The sequence below is a fragment of the Amia ocellicauda genome, chromosome 13 (genome assembly GCF_036373705.1).
Source record: "Amia ocellicauda isolate fAmiCal2 chromosome 13, fAmiCal2.hap1, whole genome shotgun sequence".
NCBI lineage: Eukaryota > Metazoa > Chordata > Actinopteri > Amiiformes > Amiidae > Amia > Amia ocellicauda.
Window position 1 is genome coordinate 28,648,946 of NC_089862.1, and position 19,794 is coordinate 28,668,739.

Consider the following 19,794-nt stretch of genomic DNA (forward strand, 5'->3'; position numbering starts at 1 on the left):
CGGGGGGAGGGGTGCATAAGATTGTCTCAGAAAGAGTCGGAAAGAAAGTGGTTAACCACAGGGCACACACATATCAGAATATACCCAAAGAGGGGAAAAAAAAGCATTAGAAGTCTCAAAGGCACTTTTATGACACTACTTTGGGAGCAATAATAATCGCAAACGCTGTAACAATACACCTTGGAGCTGCACGCACGCCTAAACACACAGACGGTGTTATATGCACTTGCATGCTCCGTACCTCCTGCTCATAGCGTACACGGACCCACATGAGTAGTAAAGACACATTTGTGAACAAAATAAAGTTGATCACAGAGCCGGCCCCGGGCAGGACCGCGAGCGCGCGCGCTGACGTCAGCAGCCTCCCCCGCGCGCGGCGCTGTGCTGGAATGCGGGACTCGCGGCTCGTGGACCCGACTCGCCCGCAGCACGAACACCGCGGAGCGACGGTAGGGTTAAACCGGGGCCGGGGGGCCTTACATCGGGCCGTGTTTGAGCGACAATCTCCGAGCTGAAAACTTTGCAAACTGTTTGAAAGAAAATGGAGGGGGGTTTCGCTGGCGGAAAAGGGAGAGGCGCTGTCCAGGGCTGATTCAGAGCAGCGGAGCTCGGGTTTCAGCACGGAGATCAGGACCACGGCTAACACACTCCGCAGGAAAGTTGAGGTACAGAGTTAATGTGCAAAGGAGTTGGGACTCCGGCTTTGATGTGCATTTACCCCCCATTCAGGAGGGGCATTTTGCTTTCTTTGTTTTATGGAGTTGGACAATGTTGAAAACGGGTGTCTTGTGTATTTCCGGAAAGGGGATGTTTACTTTGCTAAGTTTATGAGAAGTGAGAGGCCTGGGCTTGAGTTTAGTTGGACAGCGATTTGCTCGTCACGAATTGTTTCTCGTTTGGTTTAAAATGCAGGCTTTGCTCGAGCTTGCTTTCTTTTCTTTCTTTTGCACATGGACATTGCTTCGATGCTGTAAGCTTTCTTGCGTCTTTGCTATACTTTGTCGGTTACTTTTAATAGTTTTATTTTTATTTTAAAAGAGAAGGTAAGAGTTTGACCTTGTGTTTTGGTGTGGTTGAAGTGTTCACTTCACTTGGCCAGGTTGACTGAAATGCTTTTATTTCGATATCGGAGGGCGCTACACAGATTCTGTGGTTTGAAGGCAGTTGTTTTACGAAGTTGGAGAGCGAGTTGCATACTTTTGACGAAGACTGACACGCTTTTTACACGAAGACGTCCAAATGCGTGTGCTTTCAGAAATAGCCAGAGTATTAAAACCCGTTTTGTGTTGTTGTTTTAAACATTGTATTGTGTAACAGGCGTTGCTGCGTCGTTGTTGGGCTGCACGTTGTTTTTCAAGATCCAACACGGAGCCTGCAGTGGTGTTGCTGTTGGGATGTCATAAAATGGCCGAACGCAAATTTCTAAGCATGCAAACGCCAAGGCCTAAGTTTTTTTTTTTTTCTTTCTTTTTTTTATAGTTGGAAGTGAAGACTTTGTTGTTAATGTATAACATTGTTGAATCAACTGAGTATTTTCTTTTTAACTTTATTTGTCCATGATAGGTGGTCTTGAGGTATATTTTCTTGAAAGTGTTTCATTGATGCATACATTTTTTCTTTGACTAAATACCAACTATTTCCAAGTCTGCTTATACAATTAAAGTCTTCTATAAAAACTGCTGGTTGACAAGACGTGCAGTTTGGGGGGGGGGGGAGAAAGAAAATAAAAAATATAATTGAATGAAGTGATTAATCAAGGATTTATCTAAACTAATGGTTCATCTATTAATACACCAAATCCAAATGGAGTGAGTGATTTCCTCACTGTTTTAGTTGGGGCAGGTATGCCGAATACAAGAATGGCCTGGAAACCCAACAGCAGTGAAGGTGGAGAGTTATTTCAGCTTTAAACATGGAAACAAATATATTAAAGGTAGGGTAGTTATTTAGATTAAATACCATTTAAAATGTAATTGAATCATGGCTGCACTAGATTTGAGAATTTATGGCTATGATTGGTTAATTTCCATTTTCATTGTCAAGATTCACTCCAAATCTGATCCAAATGGATTTTATAGATGGACCCTGAAGGTCTGTGGGCTGCTGCCAACTTTTTTATAGTTTCATATCATACTGCTAATTGCAACACAAGCCATTGACAGTGTTATAATTACTCAAGGACTATGTATCTTATGAGTTCGCCCATGCTGGCACTGTATTTGTTCCATTTTACTTGCAGAGTCTTCCTCAGTTCCACATGTGAATGAGGTCTTCATGTTGACCAATACCGCACTTATTTTCAGTCTCATTCAACTGACCTCATCCGTTTAGCCTTACTTGCTGTTTCACTCAGATTTTTTTCTGTTGGAATTTTGTGTTTGCTGTAAAACGTTACAAAGTCATTATCTTTACTTTTGTGGCATCGCACCAACATTGCCCAAGAAGAAGCAATGAAAACTCGCATACCTAGTGGTTAGTCTCTGTGTGGCGAGGCTTAGCTTTGAGAGGCTCGATAGGCCCCCTTCATGTACACAACATTATCCTTCTAGTATAAGCGAATTGCAGGTCACATATAGTAAAGCATCTTTGTTTTAATTTAAGTTTTGATGATACATTTAAAAAGCCTTTAAAATCCATATACTGCTTAAAAACAATCAGGAAAAATTGCATATTTTCTATGGAGGGTGAGATGGTTCTTCTTTTTTGTGGATGAATGCCCTATACAGAAAGCACATTTAAAAACAAATTTAGAACTCTCCATATAAACAGATGTTTCTTCTTGCAAGCCAAAAATATTGACTTGGTTAATGTTTTAGCCACACTAAAACTGATTCTGAGTGTTGAGCACTTTTTCTGCTTCAGTGACTGGGCTTACCTTGGCTATTGAACACTGGGTAGTCACATGACTGTCATTATTGACCGTGCTTAACTCTTCTAGAGTCGGCCCTTACATCATTGAGATTGTGAGGCTCTGTTTGCTTAGGCCAACCATTGCCTTTTAGCATGAAGCTTGCTGGTGACAGGTCCTAGGGCCAGGCCTTTACATGTGACCATTGAAAAGCCATGGCCTCAATAGCTGAGTGGTGTACAGTTGTCTGTTGAAAGTTGCTTCCCATGAATAGGTTAAGCGAGGGAAATGTTTACTGAATAGTATTGAATTTGACATTAAAAAAAGGCAGCACTGTCTGATCTGTATTTTTCTCAGCTGATTAAGTTATTTAATTAGTTTAAATATTGCTTAATTTAAAATGTAATTATGCTGAGTTCATTCAAGTGCAGATGAACTACAATTGAAAGACTTCTTACACTAGACTAGACTAAACAAAACTAACAAAATAAAAAATGCACTTAATCTTGATTTTGAAATCTGATTAGTTTCAGGTTTGCTATGTAAACAAATTGACATTGACAAATAGCCCCCTAATACTTTTCTGTCCCCCTTTTCCCTACCCTACCTTTATAACTGGTAGCAAGTTGTTATCCAACAGTCCTGCTGTAAGAATTGGTAAAATACCATGGGAGTGGAAGAAATTTGGAAATCTTACGAAGTTAGTGTTTTGGTAGAGGAGTTTTCTCTGCTTGGTTGTCGGGAGAAAAGGGACAACATCAAAATTTATTGAAAATATAATTCCTGTATACAACATTAATGTAAGTAAAATAAACAACAAAACTTATTTTTCCATCCATCTTCAGGACAGCATGGCAGCTCAGACTGTGCACCCAGTAGGAGTGTTCTCCTCTCCAGTGGGAATCCCCCTGAGTGGAGAAGTACAAGGGCTGACCGAGCTCTCCAGGACTGAAATGGCCGCCCCTCAGCTGGTCATGTTGGCTAATGTAGCCCTGACCTCGGAAGTCAATAACTGTGAATACATGGTGGAAGAAAAACAGATGGTTGAGCTCAAAACTGTGGGCAGCACTTTCTCGGACAGCGAGGAGGAAGACATTGTCAGGTATGATTACGATAACGAAGGGGACATGCCTGTGGGCTTCTATGCAGAGACATCGGGTGAAATCGTGTCTGACGAGGAAGGGCTGCAGAGTGAGCCCGCATTCTGCCACTCGCCCACCAGCTCCAAGAGGAAACGGGGCCACCACTGCCATGAAGTGGCCAAAAAGAAGAAGCCTTTTCACTGCAAGCCATGCCAGTACCAGGCGGAGTGCGAAGAGGAGTTTGTGCATCACATTCGCGTCCACAGTGCCAAGAAGCTGATCGTGGTCGGGAGGGCCGAGAATGAGGAGCAGCTGAAGGAGGCGGCGGAGAATACAGAGGGAGTGGTTTACAACAAGGGTGTGATCCGCTGCGAGAGGTGTGGCTACAACACCAACCGCTATGATCATTACATGGCACACCTCAAGCACCACAACAAGGAGGGGGACAGCCAGCGTGTGTACAAGTGCACTATCTGCACCTACACCACTGTCAGCCAGTACCACTGGAAAAAGCACCTGAGGAACCACTTCCCCAGCAAGCTCTACACCTGCTCCCAGTGCTGTTACTTCTCTGACCGCAAGAACAATTACGTGCAGCACATACGCACCCACACAGGTACCGTACCCAATCTCTCACCCATCCTACACTAGCTCGCTATGAGGTGTTATTTTAAAGCCAAGCCTTAGTCATTGTTCAAATTGGTATTTTATTCAATTTGAGTATCAGACTATCCCAGCACATGTAATAACTGAGATAGTCGCCAGATCTCTAGGGAAAAATACCAAAATTGATGCAAAGTTAAAAACAAAACTTAACAAACAATGCTATTTATTTTTGAGAAAAACCACAGAGGGGTAATGCCAGCATGTTCATGATGGTCTGCTTTACCTCGGGTTACTGCAGATCATGTTGTGCGTGCAAAATAAGGCTTGTTGCTTATTCATGAAGTCAGAAATTAAGATGAGTCATACAACAACATGAGGGAAGCAACTATTTCTTCCTCCTTTTCTAATTTTGAAAATGAATGCATTTATTACCACTCTTGAACAAAGACCAAATGTACTGCTGTGTTTGTTGCTCTCAGAAAACTGATATCTTCATAAAATGACCAGATTAATTGAAGATCCCTTGAGGCCTTTGAAAGAAATCCACTCTGTGTGCTTGGATGACTGACACAGTAACGCAAAGTGTCGCACTCCTGCATATGATTAAGACGTCTGCCAGAAATGACCTTCCCTTAGAATGAATTGCAAAGAGAGCACAGCTTGAGTAAGACTGTTCTTGAACAAACAAGGGTCAAAATGAAGGGCTGTAAACCATAGAAATGGAGGTCATAAAAACGCCAGCAGGAAAATGGGACACATCACAGATGAGCTGTTGTAAGAGTTCTCATTCACTGAAGTCAGTGCAATTCAGTGAAAGCTGTACACTATAACCTTCCAATAAAAACAGGGAGTTTAGATAGTCTACTCTACTCTTTATTTAAACGGCTCTGGAAAAAATTGAGATCACTACAAAATTATCAGTTTCTCTGGTTTTACTATTTATAGGTATGTGTTTGGGTAAAATTAACATTTTTTTAATTCTATAACCTACTGACAACATTTCTCCCAAATTCCGAATAAAAATATGAATGGAATACATACATGTAGAGATGCTGATTTAAGAAATAATTGCAGTAGTCTCTTAATTTTTTCCAGAGCTGTATATGTATGTACATATGTATGCATGTATATATGTATATATGATTTATATATGTGCATTTTTTATATATATATGTATTATAATGTATGTATGTGTGTGTGTGTATATATATATATATATATATATATATATATATATATATATATATGCATTATACTTTAAATGTGATTCTTTTCCCTATTTGTCTTCAGGAGAACGACCCTTTCGTTGTCCTTACTGCAAGTATTCTAGCTCCCAGAAGACTCATCTGACCAGACACATGCGAACTCATTCAGGTGAGTTCTTGCAGGATATTTGTCAGGTGTCCTTTGCTTTTTTTTTAATGAGACAACTGCAGGGCTAGTTTGGACTGATCGTGGGACATTGGTGCACACAGAGATGATCACATACCAATAGCTTTAATTTACGATCTAGGGAATGCACATAATGAAAAGGAACCTCCCTCACCTTTAAATAAAATTAAACTACATAAACCTACGTAGTAATTATGAACTTGCAATCATTGTTTTTCCGTCCATCCTAAAAATAGCTTTTTGATCCCCTGTTTAAAAGAATCGGCAGCTTTGTTATCCAGTCTTTCTGCTGGTGTGTTCCAGATCTCTACAGTTTAATATGGTTCCATTCAATTCTTGAAAGCTGTCACTAGCCTTCTACCAGAGAGGGAAGTGTTACAGTGAGGGAAAAAAGTATTTGATCCCCTGCTGATTTTGTACGTTTGCCCACTGACAAAGAAATGATCAGTCTATAATTTTAATGGTAGGTGTATTTTAACAGTGAGAGACAGAATAACAACAAAAAAATCCAGAAAAACGCATTTCAAAAAGTTATAAATTGATTTGCATGTTAATGAGGGAAATAAGTATTTGACCCCTTCGACTTAGTACTTGGTGGCAAAACCCTTGTTGGCAATCACAGAGGTCAGACGTTTCTTGTAGTTGGCCACCAGGTTTGCACACATCTCAGGAGGGATTTTGTCCCACTCCTCTTTGCAGATCCTCTCCAAGTCATTAAGGTTTCGAGGCTGACGTTTGGCAACTCGAACCTTCAGCTCCCTCCACAGATTTTCTATGGGATTAAGGTCTGGAGACTGGCTAGGCCACTCCAGGACCTTAATGTGCTTCTTCTTGAGCCACTCCTTTGTTGCCTTGGCTGTGTGTTTTGGGTCATTGTCATGCTGGAATACCCATCCACGACCCATTTTCAATGCCCTGGCTGAGGGAAGGAGGTTCTCACCCAAGATTTGACAGTACATGGCCCCGTCCATCGTCCCTTTGATGCGGTGCAGTTGTCCTGAGCCCTTAGCAGAAAAACACCCCCAAAGCATAATGTTTCCACCTCCATGTTTGACGGTGGGGATGGTGTTCTTGGGGTCATTCCTCCTCCTCCAAACACGGTGAGTTGAGTTGATGCCAAAGAGCTCGATTTTGGTCTCATCTGACCACAACACTTTCACCCAGTTCTCCTCTGAATCATTCAGATGGCAAACTTCAGACGGGCCTGTACATGTGCTTTCTTGAGCAGGGGGACCTTGCGAGCGCTGCAGGATTTCAGTCCTTCACGGCGTAGTGTGTTACCAATTGTTTTCTTGGTGACTATGGTCCCAGCTGCCTTGAGATCATTAACAAGATCCTCCCGTGTAGTTCTGGGCTGATTCCTCACCGTTCTTGTGATCATTGAAACTCCACGAGGTGAGAACTTGCATGGAGCCCCAGACCGAGGGAGACTGACAGTTATTTTGTGTTTCTTCCATTTGCGAATAATCGCACCAACTGTTGTCACCTTCTCACCAAGCTGCTTGGCGATGGTCTTGTAGCCCATTCCAGCCTTGTGTAGGTCTACAATCTTGTCCCTGACATCCTTGGACAGCTCTTTGGTCTTGGCCATGGTGGAGAGTTTGGAATCTGATTGATTGATTGCTTCTGTGGACAGGTGTCTTTTATACAGGTAACGAGCTGAGATTAGGAGCACTCCCTTTAAGAGAGAACTCCTAATCTCAGCTCGTTACCTGTATAAAAGACACCTGGGAGCCAGAAATGTTGCTGGTTGATAGGGGATCAAATACTTATTTCCCTCATTAACATGCAAATCAATGTATAACTTTTTTGAAATGCGTTTTTTGTTGTTATTCTGTCTCTCACTGTTAAAATACACCTACCATTAAAATTATAGACTGATCATTTTTTTGTCAGTGGGCAAACGTACAAAATCAGCAGGGGATCAAATACTTTTTTCCCTCACTGAGGTAACAATACTAGTAAAACATGTGCTGTTAGATTTTCTTTTATAATGCATGTTAATTTTACAAAACCCACTTTAGGTATAGGCTTCCCTTTTTAGTGGCTTTTCAATGATTGTCCAGCTGACCATATAATTGTGACTGTCAGTGTCTGAACAGTTGTTTATAGGTCTAGATTTGTATTTTACAGCAATCTGGGTTGATGGTTGTAGTGTATAACCCATACGGCCTGGGTTATGTGTCTGGTTTGCCTTCTCTTTATTAACCTACATTTTTTTGTTGCATTGAATGCATTCATTGGAGCAGTTGGTTTGGGATTCCCTTCTCAAATTAACACAATCAGGTACTGGTATGTATGCTTGTGCTTGATGTGCGTGTTTTGACTAGTGATTAATGTTTTTTTGGTTTGTATGTTTTTAAACATTGAATTGACAGTGGTGATTTTTCATTCTATTTATGTAGAAATGGTAGACCAAATTGGTTGCTTTAGTCTGATTTTTCTTTTTTTCTTAACAGGTGAAAAACCATTCAAGTGTGAGAGCTGCTGTTATGTTGCTGCTAACCAGCACGAAGTCACACGTCACGCCAGGCAGGTACATGACGGGCCCAAACCCTTGAGTTGTCCTCACTGTGAATACAAAACTGCCGACCGCAGCAACTACAAGAAGCATGTGGAGCTTCACATTAATCCTAGGCAGTTCCTCTGCCCTGTCTGCAACTATGCAGCTTCCAAGAAGTGCAACCTGCAGTATCACATCAAGTCCAGGCACCCGCACTGCACTGAGATCACCATGGATGTATCAAGGGTGAAGCTGCGGAGCAAGAGGGCCGAAACTGAAGCTCCTTACTATCAGCTTGAAGAAAACACTCCGTACACAATGACGAAGCTTGGCCAGAGTGGACAAGAAGTGCAACAGACTGGGCAAGAGAAAAAAACAGACAAGCAAGAAAATGCTGACGGTGACAAGCAGACAAACACAGCTGCATTAAATCTTACGACCACCAAACCTACCAGGCCCACCTCTGAAAGAGTGAAAGAGAAGGAGCAGAGGGAGAAGAACAGTAAAAAGGGGGAGGAGGCCTCTGAGAAAGAGAAGGCTGAAAAGGCAGATAAGAACAAGGAGAAACCCCCGAAGTGCACAGAGAAAGAGGAGGGTTCACAGAAAATGAATACAGAAAAAGAGAGTGTACAAAAACGAAATACAGAGAAGGCAGAGGAAATATCTGATAAAGCAGAAAAGAGCTCAGAGAAAACCACAAAGAACATAGACAAGATTGAAACTAGCACTAAAAGGGGAGAGAAGAACAGCACTGATAAATTGGAAAAGAAGAAAGTGAAGGAAAACAAGAAAGCAGGTGAAGCCGCTAAATCTGCAGACAAGACCGTAAAGACCAGGCCAAAAAGAGACCGAAACCCAGGAAAAAACAACCCAGAAAAGGCAAACGGGACTGTTGAGAAGGTGAACAAGAACACAGAGAAGCCGCTTAAGACTACAACAAAGAAATCTGTGAAGGTGGGGAAAGCCCCCGAGAAAACAGATGGAGAGAAGACGAAGGAAAGCCAAGAGGCCATGGAAAAGAAAGTTGTCTTGAAGAAAGTGGCCAAGACCAAAGCAGTGAAAAGAAAAGCAGTCGCAATTGAACCCCCAACAGAGCAACAGATATCTGAGCATCCCTCCTCTTCCGTGGAAAAAAAGAAGAGAAAAGTGAATAGCAAAGACAAAAATCCACAGAAAAGAAACATTCTCAGAAGCAAACGCAAAAAGCTGAAGAGCTGTAAGGCATCAAAACGTAAGGGCAAATCAAGTAAGAAAGCAGACTGGCCTGTTAGTGTCAAGCTAAAGAAGAAGACGAAGACCAAAAATATGAAGCTGGAGTTGCCGAAGGAAATCTCAACTGAAAATGAGGAGAAAAGTGATGCTAGTGAAGTTCAGGATGCTGTGCAAAGTCAAGAGTATCCAGTTACAGAGATACAGCTGGTCATCGTTGAGGAGGAGAATCAGGCTTCTGAGAAGATGGACGCATTGCCAGAGGAGAGCTCCACAGGAGAGAGTCTTGCTGCAGAACAGCACAGTGACGTCAGTGAAGAAAAAGACACTGGCATAGCCTCCACTGATCCCCCCCAAGAGCAAGACGAGCTTCCAGAGGAAACCAGGACTGAGGAAGAACCAAGAGATGAAACAAATGAAACCAATGAACCAAAGGATACTGCTGAGAGTGTCGACTGCAGCGACGAGCAAACGCCACACCGTGCGGAGGAGGCCCCGGAGCTGACCGAAACTGCAGATACGGAGCATTTGCCCCCTCTAGAACTGCCCCCAGTAAGTGACAAACCCCAGACTGAACACATGGACACAGAAGACGAAGGCATCCACAGCCATGACGGCAGTGACATCAGTGACAGTGTTTCCGAGGGGAGTGACGACTCGGGATTAAACGGTGTGGGAGCGGCTTCGGAGGCCACCAGCACGGCAGTAAAAGCCAGTGAAGAAGAGTCCAGGCCAACTCCCAAGAGTCACACCTGCATATTCTGTGACCGTACGTTCGCAGTGGAAGGGGAGTACAGAAGGCATCTGAACCGGCATCTGGTTAACGTCTACTACTTGGAGAGCGCAGTGGATGCGGACCAGTGAACGGTCAAGGGACACAGATTCTGTCTATATGGTCTATATTGCTTTACTCCACATTTTTTCTTTCTGAAGACAACATTTGATTTATTTTGTAATCTTTTGGTGTTGACAGTTGGTGGACCGGTGAAATGCTCAAGGGTTGTTAGCCTTACATAAGGTAAGGAATATTTCGCAACAAATGACTGTCACAAACCAGCAGCTGAATGCTAATTGACATAATGTATAGTGTAAAGCTTTATTGAGTTTGTAAATGTAAGGCTGGCTAGCTTTACCGACTGGCAGTTTAAAGATAGACTTGTGAAACTAGGAGTCTTGTAATTTTCCTTCTATACACTGTTGATATCTGACCAGGAATGATTAATTTTGTTGAGCTTTTCAGTGTCTGTTTCTCCTTCAGTGTAGGGGATTTCATGACCTTTGAAACTAAACAAAAATATTTCAATGAAAACTTTTTGTAATGAATAAATATAAAACAAATTAATTTCCCTTGTGAAATATAATACAGATGATACAATTCTCCATTGGCACCTTTGTCTTCTGTGGCATTTCAGTAGACTGCACTGAGATTGCTGCTGTAGTGCTAGAAGATTCAGATGAGATGCACAGATTTAAAGGAGCACCTGATGTGAATGCACAAAATAAAATAAACCTAGTTGGGTGTTTTCCATACATAAGTCGTTTCAAACTGTTATATGTAAAGAAACCCATAATGTTTAGTGGGATGTGAAACAATCCTCAAAGTTAAGACTATTATGAAATTAAAATGTCTGTGACACAAGTTTAAGTATATCAGTCCATCCAACAATTAAAAATAAATAACTGCTTTATAAAAATTACCACAACACACAAAACTAGAGAACCAAAGATACCCTTTGTGCTTCCACAGAAAGCCTAGTATAGACTCAGGTGACCAATCCCTAGCAGTGACGAACATATACTTATTTTGAAATCAGTCTGCTCAAGATTTCATCTCATTATATATTTTTAGTTGTGATGCATGTTGCAAGTTAGTGCTAATTGGATTGTTGGTTAATGAAAACTTATTTTGCTTTTTCCATTTATTCTTTTTCTTAAATCGAGCACTTTGCAAAAAATATATAATCTTTTGTTTTGCCCTCCTATGAATTATCAACTGCAGTTGCAGATCTATGCAGTAAAAAAAAAAAAAAAGATGTTCAAACTTTTGTGTGTTGTTCTTTCCAGTTTTCAGTTTGTCACTGTTGGAGCTTATAAGCATGTAAATGTATCAATGCCTAGTAGAACATATGTAATCAGTAGACTTCTGACGCGTATAAAATCTCGAAATATTGAAAATTTGGTTTTGTATGTAACATTTGAATATTAAGTCAATGGCGTCTGGTTTATGTTGTAAGATGAAATGTTCTGAGTAGAAATTGGTGACCAGGGCACATATTTCTTGTCCTTCTATCTGGCCTTTAGATATTAATCATTTTTGCCTAGAGTATTCAGATTAAATATGATCTGCCATTCATTTACATTACACTTTGGTCATAAACATAAGATTCTCCTGTGAAAAACTTCAAAAGTAATTGATGTAAATACATGCATAAAATCATTTTTCATCTTCTATGTATCTTGCTCTTCTTGTGTTGACATCTAATCAGCTGTGTTTTAGTTTTTAGTGAAGTTTAATCATGACTTCTGCAGTCAAATTCAGGGTTTCTATGGATTCCTTGGCAAAGCAGATTCTTCATTTATGATGAATTGACTGAATCCGTTTGATCTAGTATTATGCTGAAAAAAAAAAAAAAAAAAGTCCTGTAGTAGACTGGTGCAAATTGGTACAGTGACTGTGCAGTGTTAGAAATGTCTGTAAGTGCACAGATGGTAAGTCTGTAGTTATAGTTTAAACCTCTCTTCCCTGTAACAGACTTGATCAAACTGAAGTCTTGAAGCATGGCATTTAGCTAGAGTGAGATGTCAACCAAGTAAGCTAATCCATGGTTAGTTGATGTAAGCTACTGAGAAACTGTGCTCATACAGCCACACTTTGCATAGCAGGCTTTGGTGCTCATAAGGTACATTTGACAGGGACTTCGGTAGCTGCTGAACCTCCCTGGTGCTCACAATAGAAAAAAAAAATCGCTTTTATGAAATTAAAATGTAATTTAAATACCGCTATTTAAAAAAAAAAAAAAAAAAATGGAGTCAGATATAAATATAAAATATAAATATAACACACTAAAGAATGAATTAAAAAACAATAATAGTTGGTGCTCTAATTCAAATTCACTTTCTTTTTTAAATATAAAATAGTTGATTTTCTGTGTTATGGAGTCCAAAGATTTTGTTTTGTTTTGTTTTGTTGTGAACAGATAGACTATTTCATACAAATCTGAACTATTTTCTGCAATGCCTTTGACAATCAGTCTGGTGTATAGGATTTTGTACCATTTTTTTTCAGCAGTTCGGTAGTGTAGGTTTACTGGATTTTTATTTTTTATATACAAGAAAAAATTGACAGATATTGCAGTTTGTAGGTTTGTTTGGAATATACTTTAGTTAGAAAGGTCTTTATTCCTCCTTCCCCAGAGCCAAGCATTACTTTTGCCTTTCTTCTCCACTGTTAAAACTACTTTTGAAAGCATTCCTTGACAAGAATTTTAATCTAACTACATGTAATGGTTAACATTTTTGAACAGTTCTATTTCCCTCTGTAATTCTTCAGTGTTTCTGAAGCTGACCCTTAAAATAGGGAAAGGTGAGAAGCTTTCATATTTAGAATGTAATAAGTATTCATACAAGTTCATTGAAAAGGAAATTGGTTGGATGCACATGTTTTGTAATTGATGTATTTGTAGAAATGATTCATGCAAAGCCAAGTTCTGGTCAGACAGCTTTTACAAATGGGTCCAGTATTTGTAAATTGCAACAAGTCAAGCGTTATTAATAATAGGGGATTTCTTCTGTGTGGACATTATAAAATAACTTGCAAGCAAATGCAGGAGAGAGGCCTATAAGACTAGCGGTAAATTGATTTGATTATGTTAAGCATTTTTCCAGACTTGCACACTAATGACTTAATTGCCATTCAGTGTGGTATAGTAGCTTTACTTGAAACCAAGTTTTCCCCTTTTTTGCCTGAATATACATCATAGTGTGTAATACTGCCAGGAGTGATTGGTTGATCCAGTCAAACTCTACACATTCTTCAGCAAGTCCAGTGCAATATTGCCTGTTCAGAATAATACCAAAAAATGTGTAGGACTGTATGAACTACTGTGCATTCTTACCCCCCCCCCCCCCCCCCCCCGTCTAAAACTGGTGTGTGCTGGGGACGTAGTGTTTATTTCAAGTGCTCTATCTGACATGAAAATGCACTCATCTTGGGTGGTTAGCTTTTCTTAGATTTGTGTATTAAGATATCTCCACATATTACTGTTTTTATCTCATTGGAAATGATTATCTGTGTACATTTGTTTTCCCATAATGAGTAGGTCATTTTATGCAGTTAGAAAGAAAAGCACTGTGACTCTTTCCAATGTATGTATCATTAATGTAATCAAAAGTATATATCTGTAATTTGCCATTTGTTCTTTGTTCTAAATGAAACTGTATCCACTTTTCTTGTGTTGAAATCTGAGCTTTATCAAATCCATTGGCAGGACTGAAAGTCAGAAAATAAAATATGCATTTCAGTATGATAACCTACAATGTGTTTTGTATTGCCCATCCAGCAATTGCAACAGATTTTCTTCTGCTATGGCCAATTGCATTTATTTCAAATTCTTTTTAATATTGAACTTGCATGCTTTGGTAATGCAGCTGGTTTCAGGAACTTCAGTAATCATTCATACTGTACGACTGAGTTTGAATTTGGAAAGCCATGGTAAGTGATAATGTCCTGAAGGACTAGATGATCCACCATTTTGCAAATGTTTCTAATCAGAGTATAGTATATCCGTATAATTGATCTGCATTATTTTTCATATTGAAGATTTGGTTTAAAATCTGTGTGCAATTCAAGAAAGAAAGGGATACGGAGTCATTTGCTTTTCTGCATTTGACTTTTCCAGTGTATTTGAACTGCTGCCATGCTGTAGATAAACACTGTAGAATTTTTCAATAAAAGTTAAAGCTGCTCTAGTTGTCACAGGGTTATTTGTGGACATTTCTCAAGTCTCCGTGGATTTAAGTGGAACACAAAGACGTGTGGGAAACCATTCTTAGAACAATAGAGAAAATGACAAAGGCCTTGTTTATGGACCAAAAGTAAACACAGCCTCTGTGCTAGGTGTCAGGATTATGTACACAAATTCTCAATCCATGTCACATAAGCAAGGCTGTATAATCTATATATAAAATTACACCCACAAAATAAGCACAAATGCAAAATACATTTAGATGGACCTGCACACAGTATCTGATGTTGGGTAGACAACTGCCTATACTCTTGACACAGTGTTACCTCATAGACACATTTTCTGTGTGCCAAATAATATGTAATGTAAGCCAGGGTAAATTACACCCGTGTTTTTTATTTATTTATGTATTATTCAACATATTGCTTCACTGAACTGGATTATTCTCCATAAAGAAATGTCCAGTGCTGCCATCTAGTCCTAAACTTGGTCTCGGATGACCAATAATGTGACACTACTGTTAACATGGATTCATATACAAATTACATAAAATGTCAAGAATGTTTAGTTTATTATACAAAGTCAAGAATAAATAGTATGTAAAATTATAGAACAATTATGCTTTCTTGTTAACATTTTGAAATTACCTTTATTAGGTAGCATATTTAAGGATGTTACTGACCACATCTGTAAAAATAATTCCAATCTCTTGATGGCCTCATTTAGATCCTTAAACGTACTCTACTGGTGGCCTCAGCTCTCTATAAATAAATAAAAGCTGGTTTCTAAGTAAACAGATAATTAACATGTCAGCTGTATTTGTGATTAGCAACAGATCCTCAGCAAGAGCATGCCTTAGTGGCTGATGATCCCAGTCTAAAAATCAATCCAGAAACAGACTTTATAGCATGGAGGGAAATTATTTTTTGATCTTCTTGAACTGTAACCTCCCTGCTCCAGCAGTAGACCGGCTGTTGTCCAGCATGGCCGTGGGCTTTTTGGTTTTGTAGGCAGGAGATTTCCTGATCCTCTCCCCCTTCAGCAGGACGACGTGGGGCAGCAGCGGCGGTGTGCGCAGGCCCAGCCCGGCCCCCGCAGGCACGTGCACCCGGAGCAGCAGCTGGTCCTCGGCCTGAGCCGTCACCGCCACCCAGCCTGGGAGAGACCTCGGACACGTCAGAAATACCGAAGCTTCCCCTTGCCTAAAGCTACTACTGTTTTGTATTATCAGTAACTTTATTACAAAACTTCAGATCTATATATTGATGCGTGTTTCTGTTTGGGAGGGGTATTTTCAAAACATGTTACAAGCAATAAATGAGGACAGTGAGACAGTGCAGGTTGTACTCCCCCCTGTAGCACTGCTAGGTTTGTCTTCTCTGCATAGCCAGTTCAGCTTTAGTGCACTGTGGAAAAGGCTGTGGGCGAATCTCCTACCTGCAGATGAAAACTTGATGTCAGCCACTGCCAGTTCAGGCCCCACTCCCCTCAACTCAACGTCTTGCGGAACAAGAGGTGGGAACTGTTTCATGCGCTCATCATCACCGATAGGAACCTAAACAAACTGCCATGTTAGCATTCAGTAGATTCATAAGCACAGTCTCAACCATTAGCAGCTTACTGAAATATCAAGCAACCCTTGAAGTACAGCATCAGGATTTCTTACTCCAATCTGGAACTTATTACCACATGCAACTTCACTTTTCATATATTCTTACTCTTTTCTGAGAATACAGTACACTGGTGATTTTCCCAGTGTACTCACTTACCCCAAGAAGTGCTTTCCCAGCATGCTTCTGGTAAATTTCATCTGCTCTCTCCAGACTGGTGATGTGAACTGGCAGCAGATTAGAGGAAATAACTGAGAGCCAACACGATTTCTCACCCTAAACCAAAAAGAAGAACTTAAAGCATTGCATTGGGGCAGATTCACATGAACCATGACTTCCACTATTAGATACCATTAGTGCGGTTTCTCTCCTGGCACACATGCACAACTTATGAAATCTATAATGTATTTTTTTTGGTGTCCTAACAAAATCATGCAACAAGCTGCAATGTACACTTTTTTACAACTCTCCATATGTTGCTGATTATCACGGATATGTTCAGTGTCATTGTACAAGTTTATGGGTGTAAATCTTAATCTTACAGTGTCAGGAAAACTCATTTTGACTAAAACAAAATATCCTAGCTCTCTCACCTTAAGAAAATCGATGCGTCCCAAAGCACCCAGAAACAGCACCATTCCTGGCTTCAGTACAAAGGTCCTGGGTGTGATGGCATGAGTGGGCACCACCATCTTTAGCTCCTGATCTGTCAGCAAACTAAGAACCTGCAAGACATGGTGGTATTCAATACTGGCATCACAACCCTCAAATAACACTCTGCTAGGACTAGCTTTCCTGAACAGTAACAAGGGTGTTTCCATTCTGTGTCCAATACACCAACCCTATCAAATGAGAAACTTGCATTTCAACTCCCTTATTTGTAACTCGATTTAACTCGGTTTAAGCATCACTGTGACAGTACTGTTACTGGATTTGTTAACTTCTCAATCCCAATTCTATTGTGAATGTGCAGTATAGAAGAGTGTATACAAAAATGAATGGCAGTGGCACAGCGGTTAAGCAGGTTACTTCACCAGGACATTCATAACTAGATCCAGTAAAACACATAATCCAGGTCTCTCTGGAATGGGTGGGGATATCAGTAGACTACAGGTGTTCAAATCACTGTCATACTATACATGGAACCTACCATAGGGATCCAATCAACAATTTTAAGTGACTGAAGTAATTAACGTCAAACATATTCCAAACAAGTCCTGTAGCTTCCTGCCCTCCTGACTATACATTAATTGGTTAAAGAGAGACACTCACACACTGTTCTTTCACAATGCCTGGGGTGTCATACAACCAGTGGGCATCTTTGAGCTCATTGTGAGTGAACTCCACTGGTTTGGTGGGCTTCAAGACGCTGCCTGATCCTTCCTCCTCCTCCCCAGCCAAACTGAGGTCTTCGTAATCAAACTCTACAACATCAGCATCTCTGTAACTCTGCCCAGCTGAGCGAAACGTTCTTCCAACTCGCCCTGAAATAAAATAAGACACACATATTCACACACTGTGAGAAATGGGGAAAATACTGGAATTTAAGATGACTCCATTGACGATTAGAAGGAGGCTTGGAATTAGGGGCAGGTTCAATTAAGGTTACACTCAGGGTTTAGCTTGACAAGTTTCTTAGGTTCCCCTTGAGCTACTGAGGCCTCAGAAAGAATTCACTCTGCTGCCACTGTTGCACCATCACTGGAGCCACACGCACTTACCAACTAAATAACCCTGTCTGCGGAGCTGCTGCAATCTCTTCAGCTCCTGGGGGCTCAGGTCCTTGTCAGACTGAGAAGCATCACCCTTCAGTCTCTCAGACCTCCTGAACATGCGATAGGGAGTGGGATTGATGATGGGGAACTTCAGGAGATTGAGTGTGGTTCCTAACAGATTACATAGGGAGAGAAAGGAAAGACTTTCATTAACCCCACTCAAAAGTAAACCTGCAAATGCTTTCACAAACCACAAAGCATTTAACTTGCAAATAAAAGATCTAAAATCTCCCCTACCTGGCCATCGAGAGATTGTTGCTTTCTGAATGACTTCTGGTGCTTTAGATTTACAGTAGTCTGACTCGAGCAAAGTGTTAAAGAGTGTCGATTTTCCCACGTTTGTGGTCCCCACCAAATACACATCTCCTTTATATTTCCATGAGCTCTGGAGGCTAGAGATCAAGTTTTCTATGCCATACCCGGTCTTGGCACTGATCAGGTGGACGTCGGTGATGTTTCTATCAGATGAGATGCCCGCTTCAACGCAGTAAGCCAGCAGCTGTCGCTTGACACGTTTTAGATAATTGCTAGAGTCTGCGGGAAGCAGGTCGATCTTATTTCCCAACACCACTATGTTTTTATTTTCCCCTACCAGCTCCAATAGATCTGGGATTATAGAATCGGGCAGATCCAACACGTCCACGATCAGCAAAACCAATGCTTTCTCTTGTCGGATACGACTTACGATACCGCGATATTCCTCTTTGGAAACCTGAACATGCAATGCCTTCTGGTGATGGACGATCAAATAGCACCGCTGGCAAACCGATGTGTCGAGCTTCTTTTCTTCGACTAGTCGTTTGTATTTCTCACTAGGTACATACCCAGGCAAAAGGGGTTCCGTGCAATGCATCAAAGCCCCACAGCCTGAACAGTGGGTGTCACTCAGGGGGACCCCCTTATCAGGCGTGCCGTAAATCTTATGTTTTTTCTTCTTTTTAGAGTTCACGTTATGAGGGGGGAATCCGGCATCGTGAAACTCTATTTCTGATTCTGGGTTCATGACAGTTTCCAAATATTGTCGTTGCAATTCGATGGCTCTGTGATACACCTCTGTACCCGACCCATGCTTAGCTTTCTTCTCTGTGCTCTGCGGACATGCTCCAAGGGCCGGGATTTCAAAATGATCGTCACTCGTTTCCTCTGGGGTTGATGTGTAGTCCACAAAAACGAATTCTTCTTCTCTTTCTGGGTCAACAGACGTGTATCTGTATGAAGCCTTTGCCCTTTCGCGAATGGTTCTTTCTGATCCTCCTCCGCCACTGTAGCATCTGACCAATGCGTGGTCTGAAATGCACGTTGGAGATTTACTTTTGAAACTTTGCCCCGTTGTAATTAGACCAGGAACACCTGGGATACCTGTCGATCGTAGTCTATGAATGTCATTCCCAAACCTTTGCACTTGCAAGCAGGTCAGGTTTCGAGAGCAATAACATTTACAATATTGCTTTAGAGTGAGCTGGAATAATCGTTGCATTTTTCCCCTTATACGAAGTATTTGTGATATCCGTTGAACGGTGTTGTTGGTTATTTAACCTTCAATAAAAATAATAATAATAAACAACATGTGGAACTGCTAGGAGTCGTCCATCTTTTTTTTCAATCAGCACATCACCGGTAGTGACGTTTCCGGGGGGCGTGGCAAACATAGCGTTTGAAATTCTAACAATAATACAATAAACATTATTACAATTATTATTTAAATAATATTTTATTTTTATTAATTAAAACTAAATACAATGTTACACCCACAGAAAAAAGTAAATTATGCTATATCTATGTATAGCTCGAACAAAGATAGGAAG

At 40.7% G+C, this 19,794-nt stretch overlaps 2 protein-coding genes across 4 annotated transcripts; one reads left to right on the plus strand and one right to left on the minus strand.

Annotated features, from left to right (window-relative positions):
• Window positions 1-373: 373 nt before the first annotated feature.
• On the plus strand, window positions 374-14,604 carry rest (RE1-silencing transcription factor). Of its 3 annotated transcripts, none has more exons than XM_066720458.1 (4): window positions 374-449; window positions 3,694-4,546; window positions 5,827-5,910; window positions 8,388-14,604. In XM_066720458.1, exons 1-4 carry the CDS (start codon window positions 390-392, stop codon window positions 10,502-10,504), a joined length of 3,114 nt encoding a protein of 1,037 aa, XP_066576555.1. In that variant the 5' UTR covers window positions 374-389; the 3' UTR covers window positions 10,505-14,604. The 3 variants fall into 3 exon arrangements, with proteins under 3 accessions (XP_066576555.1, XP_066576557.1, XP_066576558.1); XM_066720460.1 differs by having other exon boundaries at window positions 380-665; XM_066720461.1 differs by lacking the exon at window positions 374-449 and adding an exon at window positions 705-1,043.
• Window positions 13,757-19,591, minus strand: noa1 (nitric oxide associated 1). Its single transcript, XM_066720462.1, has 7 exons — window positions 18,227-19,591; window positions 17,936-18,100; window positions 17,487-17,698; window positions 16,808-16,939; window positions 16,374-16,490; window positions 16,042-16,159; window positions 13,757-15,759 (listed from the first exon to the last, which is right to left on the minus strand). Exons 1-7 carry the CDS (start codon window positions 19,464-19,466, stop codon window positions 15,524-15,526), a joined length of 2,220 nt encoding a protein of 739 aa, XP_066576559.1. The 5' UTR covers window positions 19,467-19,591; the 3' UTR covers window positions 13,757-15,523.
• Between the last annotated feature and the right edge of the window lie 203 nt (window positions 19,592-19,794).

Coding starts and splice junctions, on each gene's coding strand:
- noa1 (XM_066720462.1), bottom strand. CDS start 19,466: ATGCAACGATTATTCCAGCTCACTCTAAAGCAATATTGTAAATGTTAT. Junction 18,101..18,226: donor AACAATCTCTCGATGGCCAG/GTAGGGGAGATT, acceptor GTAATCTGTTAG/GAACCACACTCAATCTCCTG. Junction 16,491..16,807: donor GACGCATCGATTTTCTTAAG/GTGAGAGAGCTA, acceptor TTTTTGGTTTAG/GGTGAGAAATCGTGTTGGCT.
- rest (XM_066720458.1), top strand. CDS start 390: ATGCGGGACTCGCGGCTCGTGGACCCGACTCGCCCGCAGCACGAACAC. Junction 4,547..5,826: donor GCACATACGCACCCACACAG/GTACCGTACCCA, acceptor ATTTGTCTTCAG/GAGAACGACCCTTTCGTTGT. Junction 5,911..8,387: donor ACACATGCGAACTCATTCAG/GTGAGTTCTTGC, acceptor TTTTCTTAACAG/GTGAAAAACCATTCAAGTGT.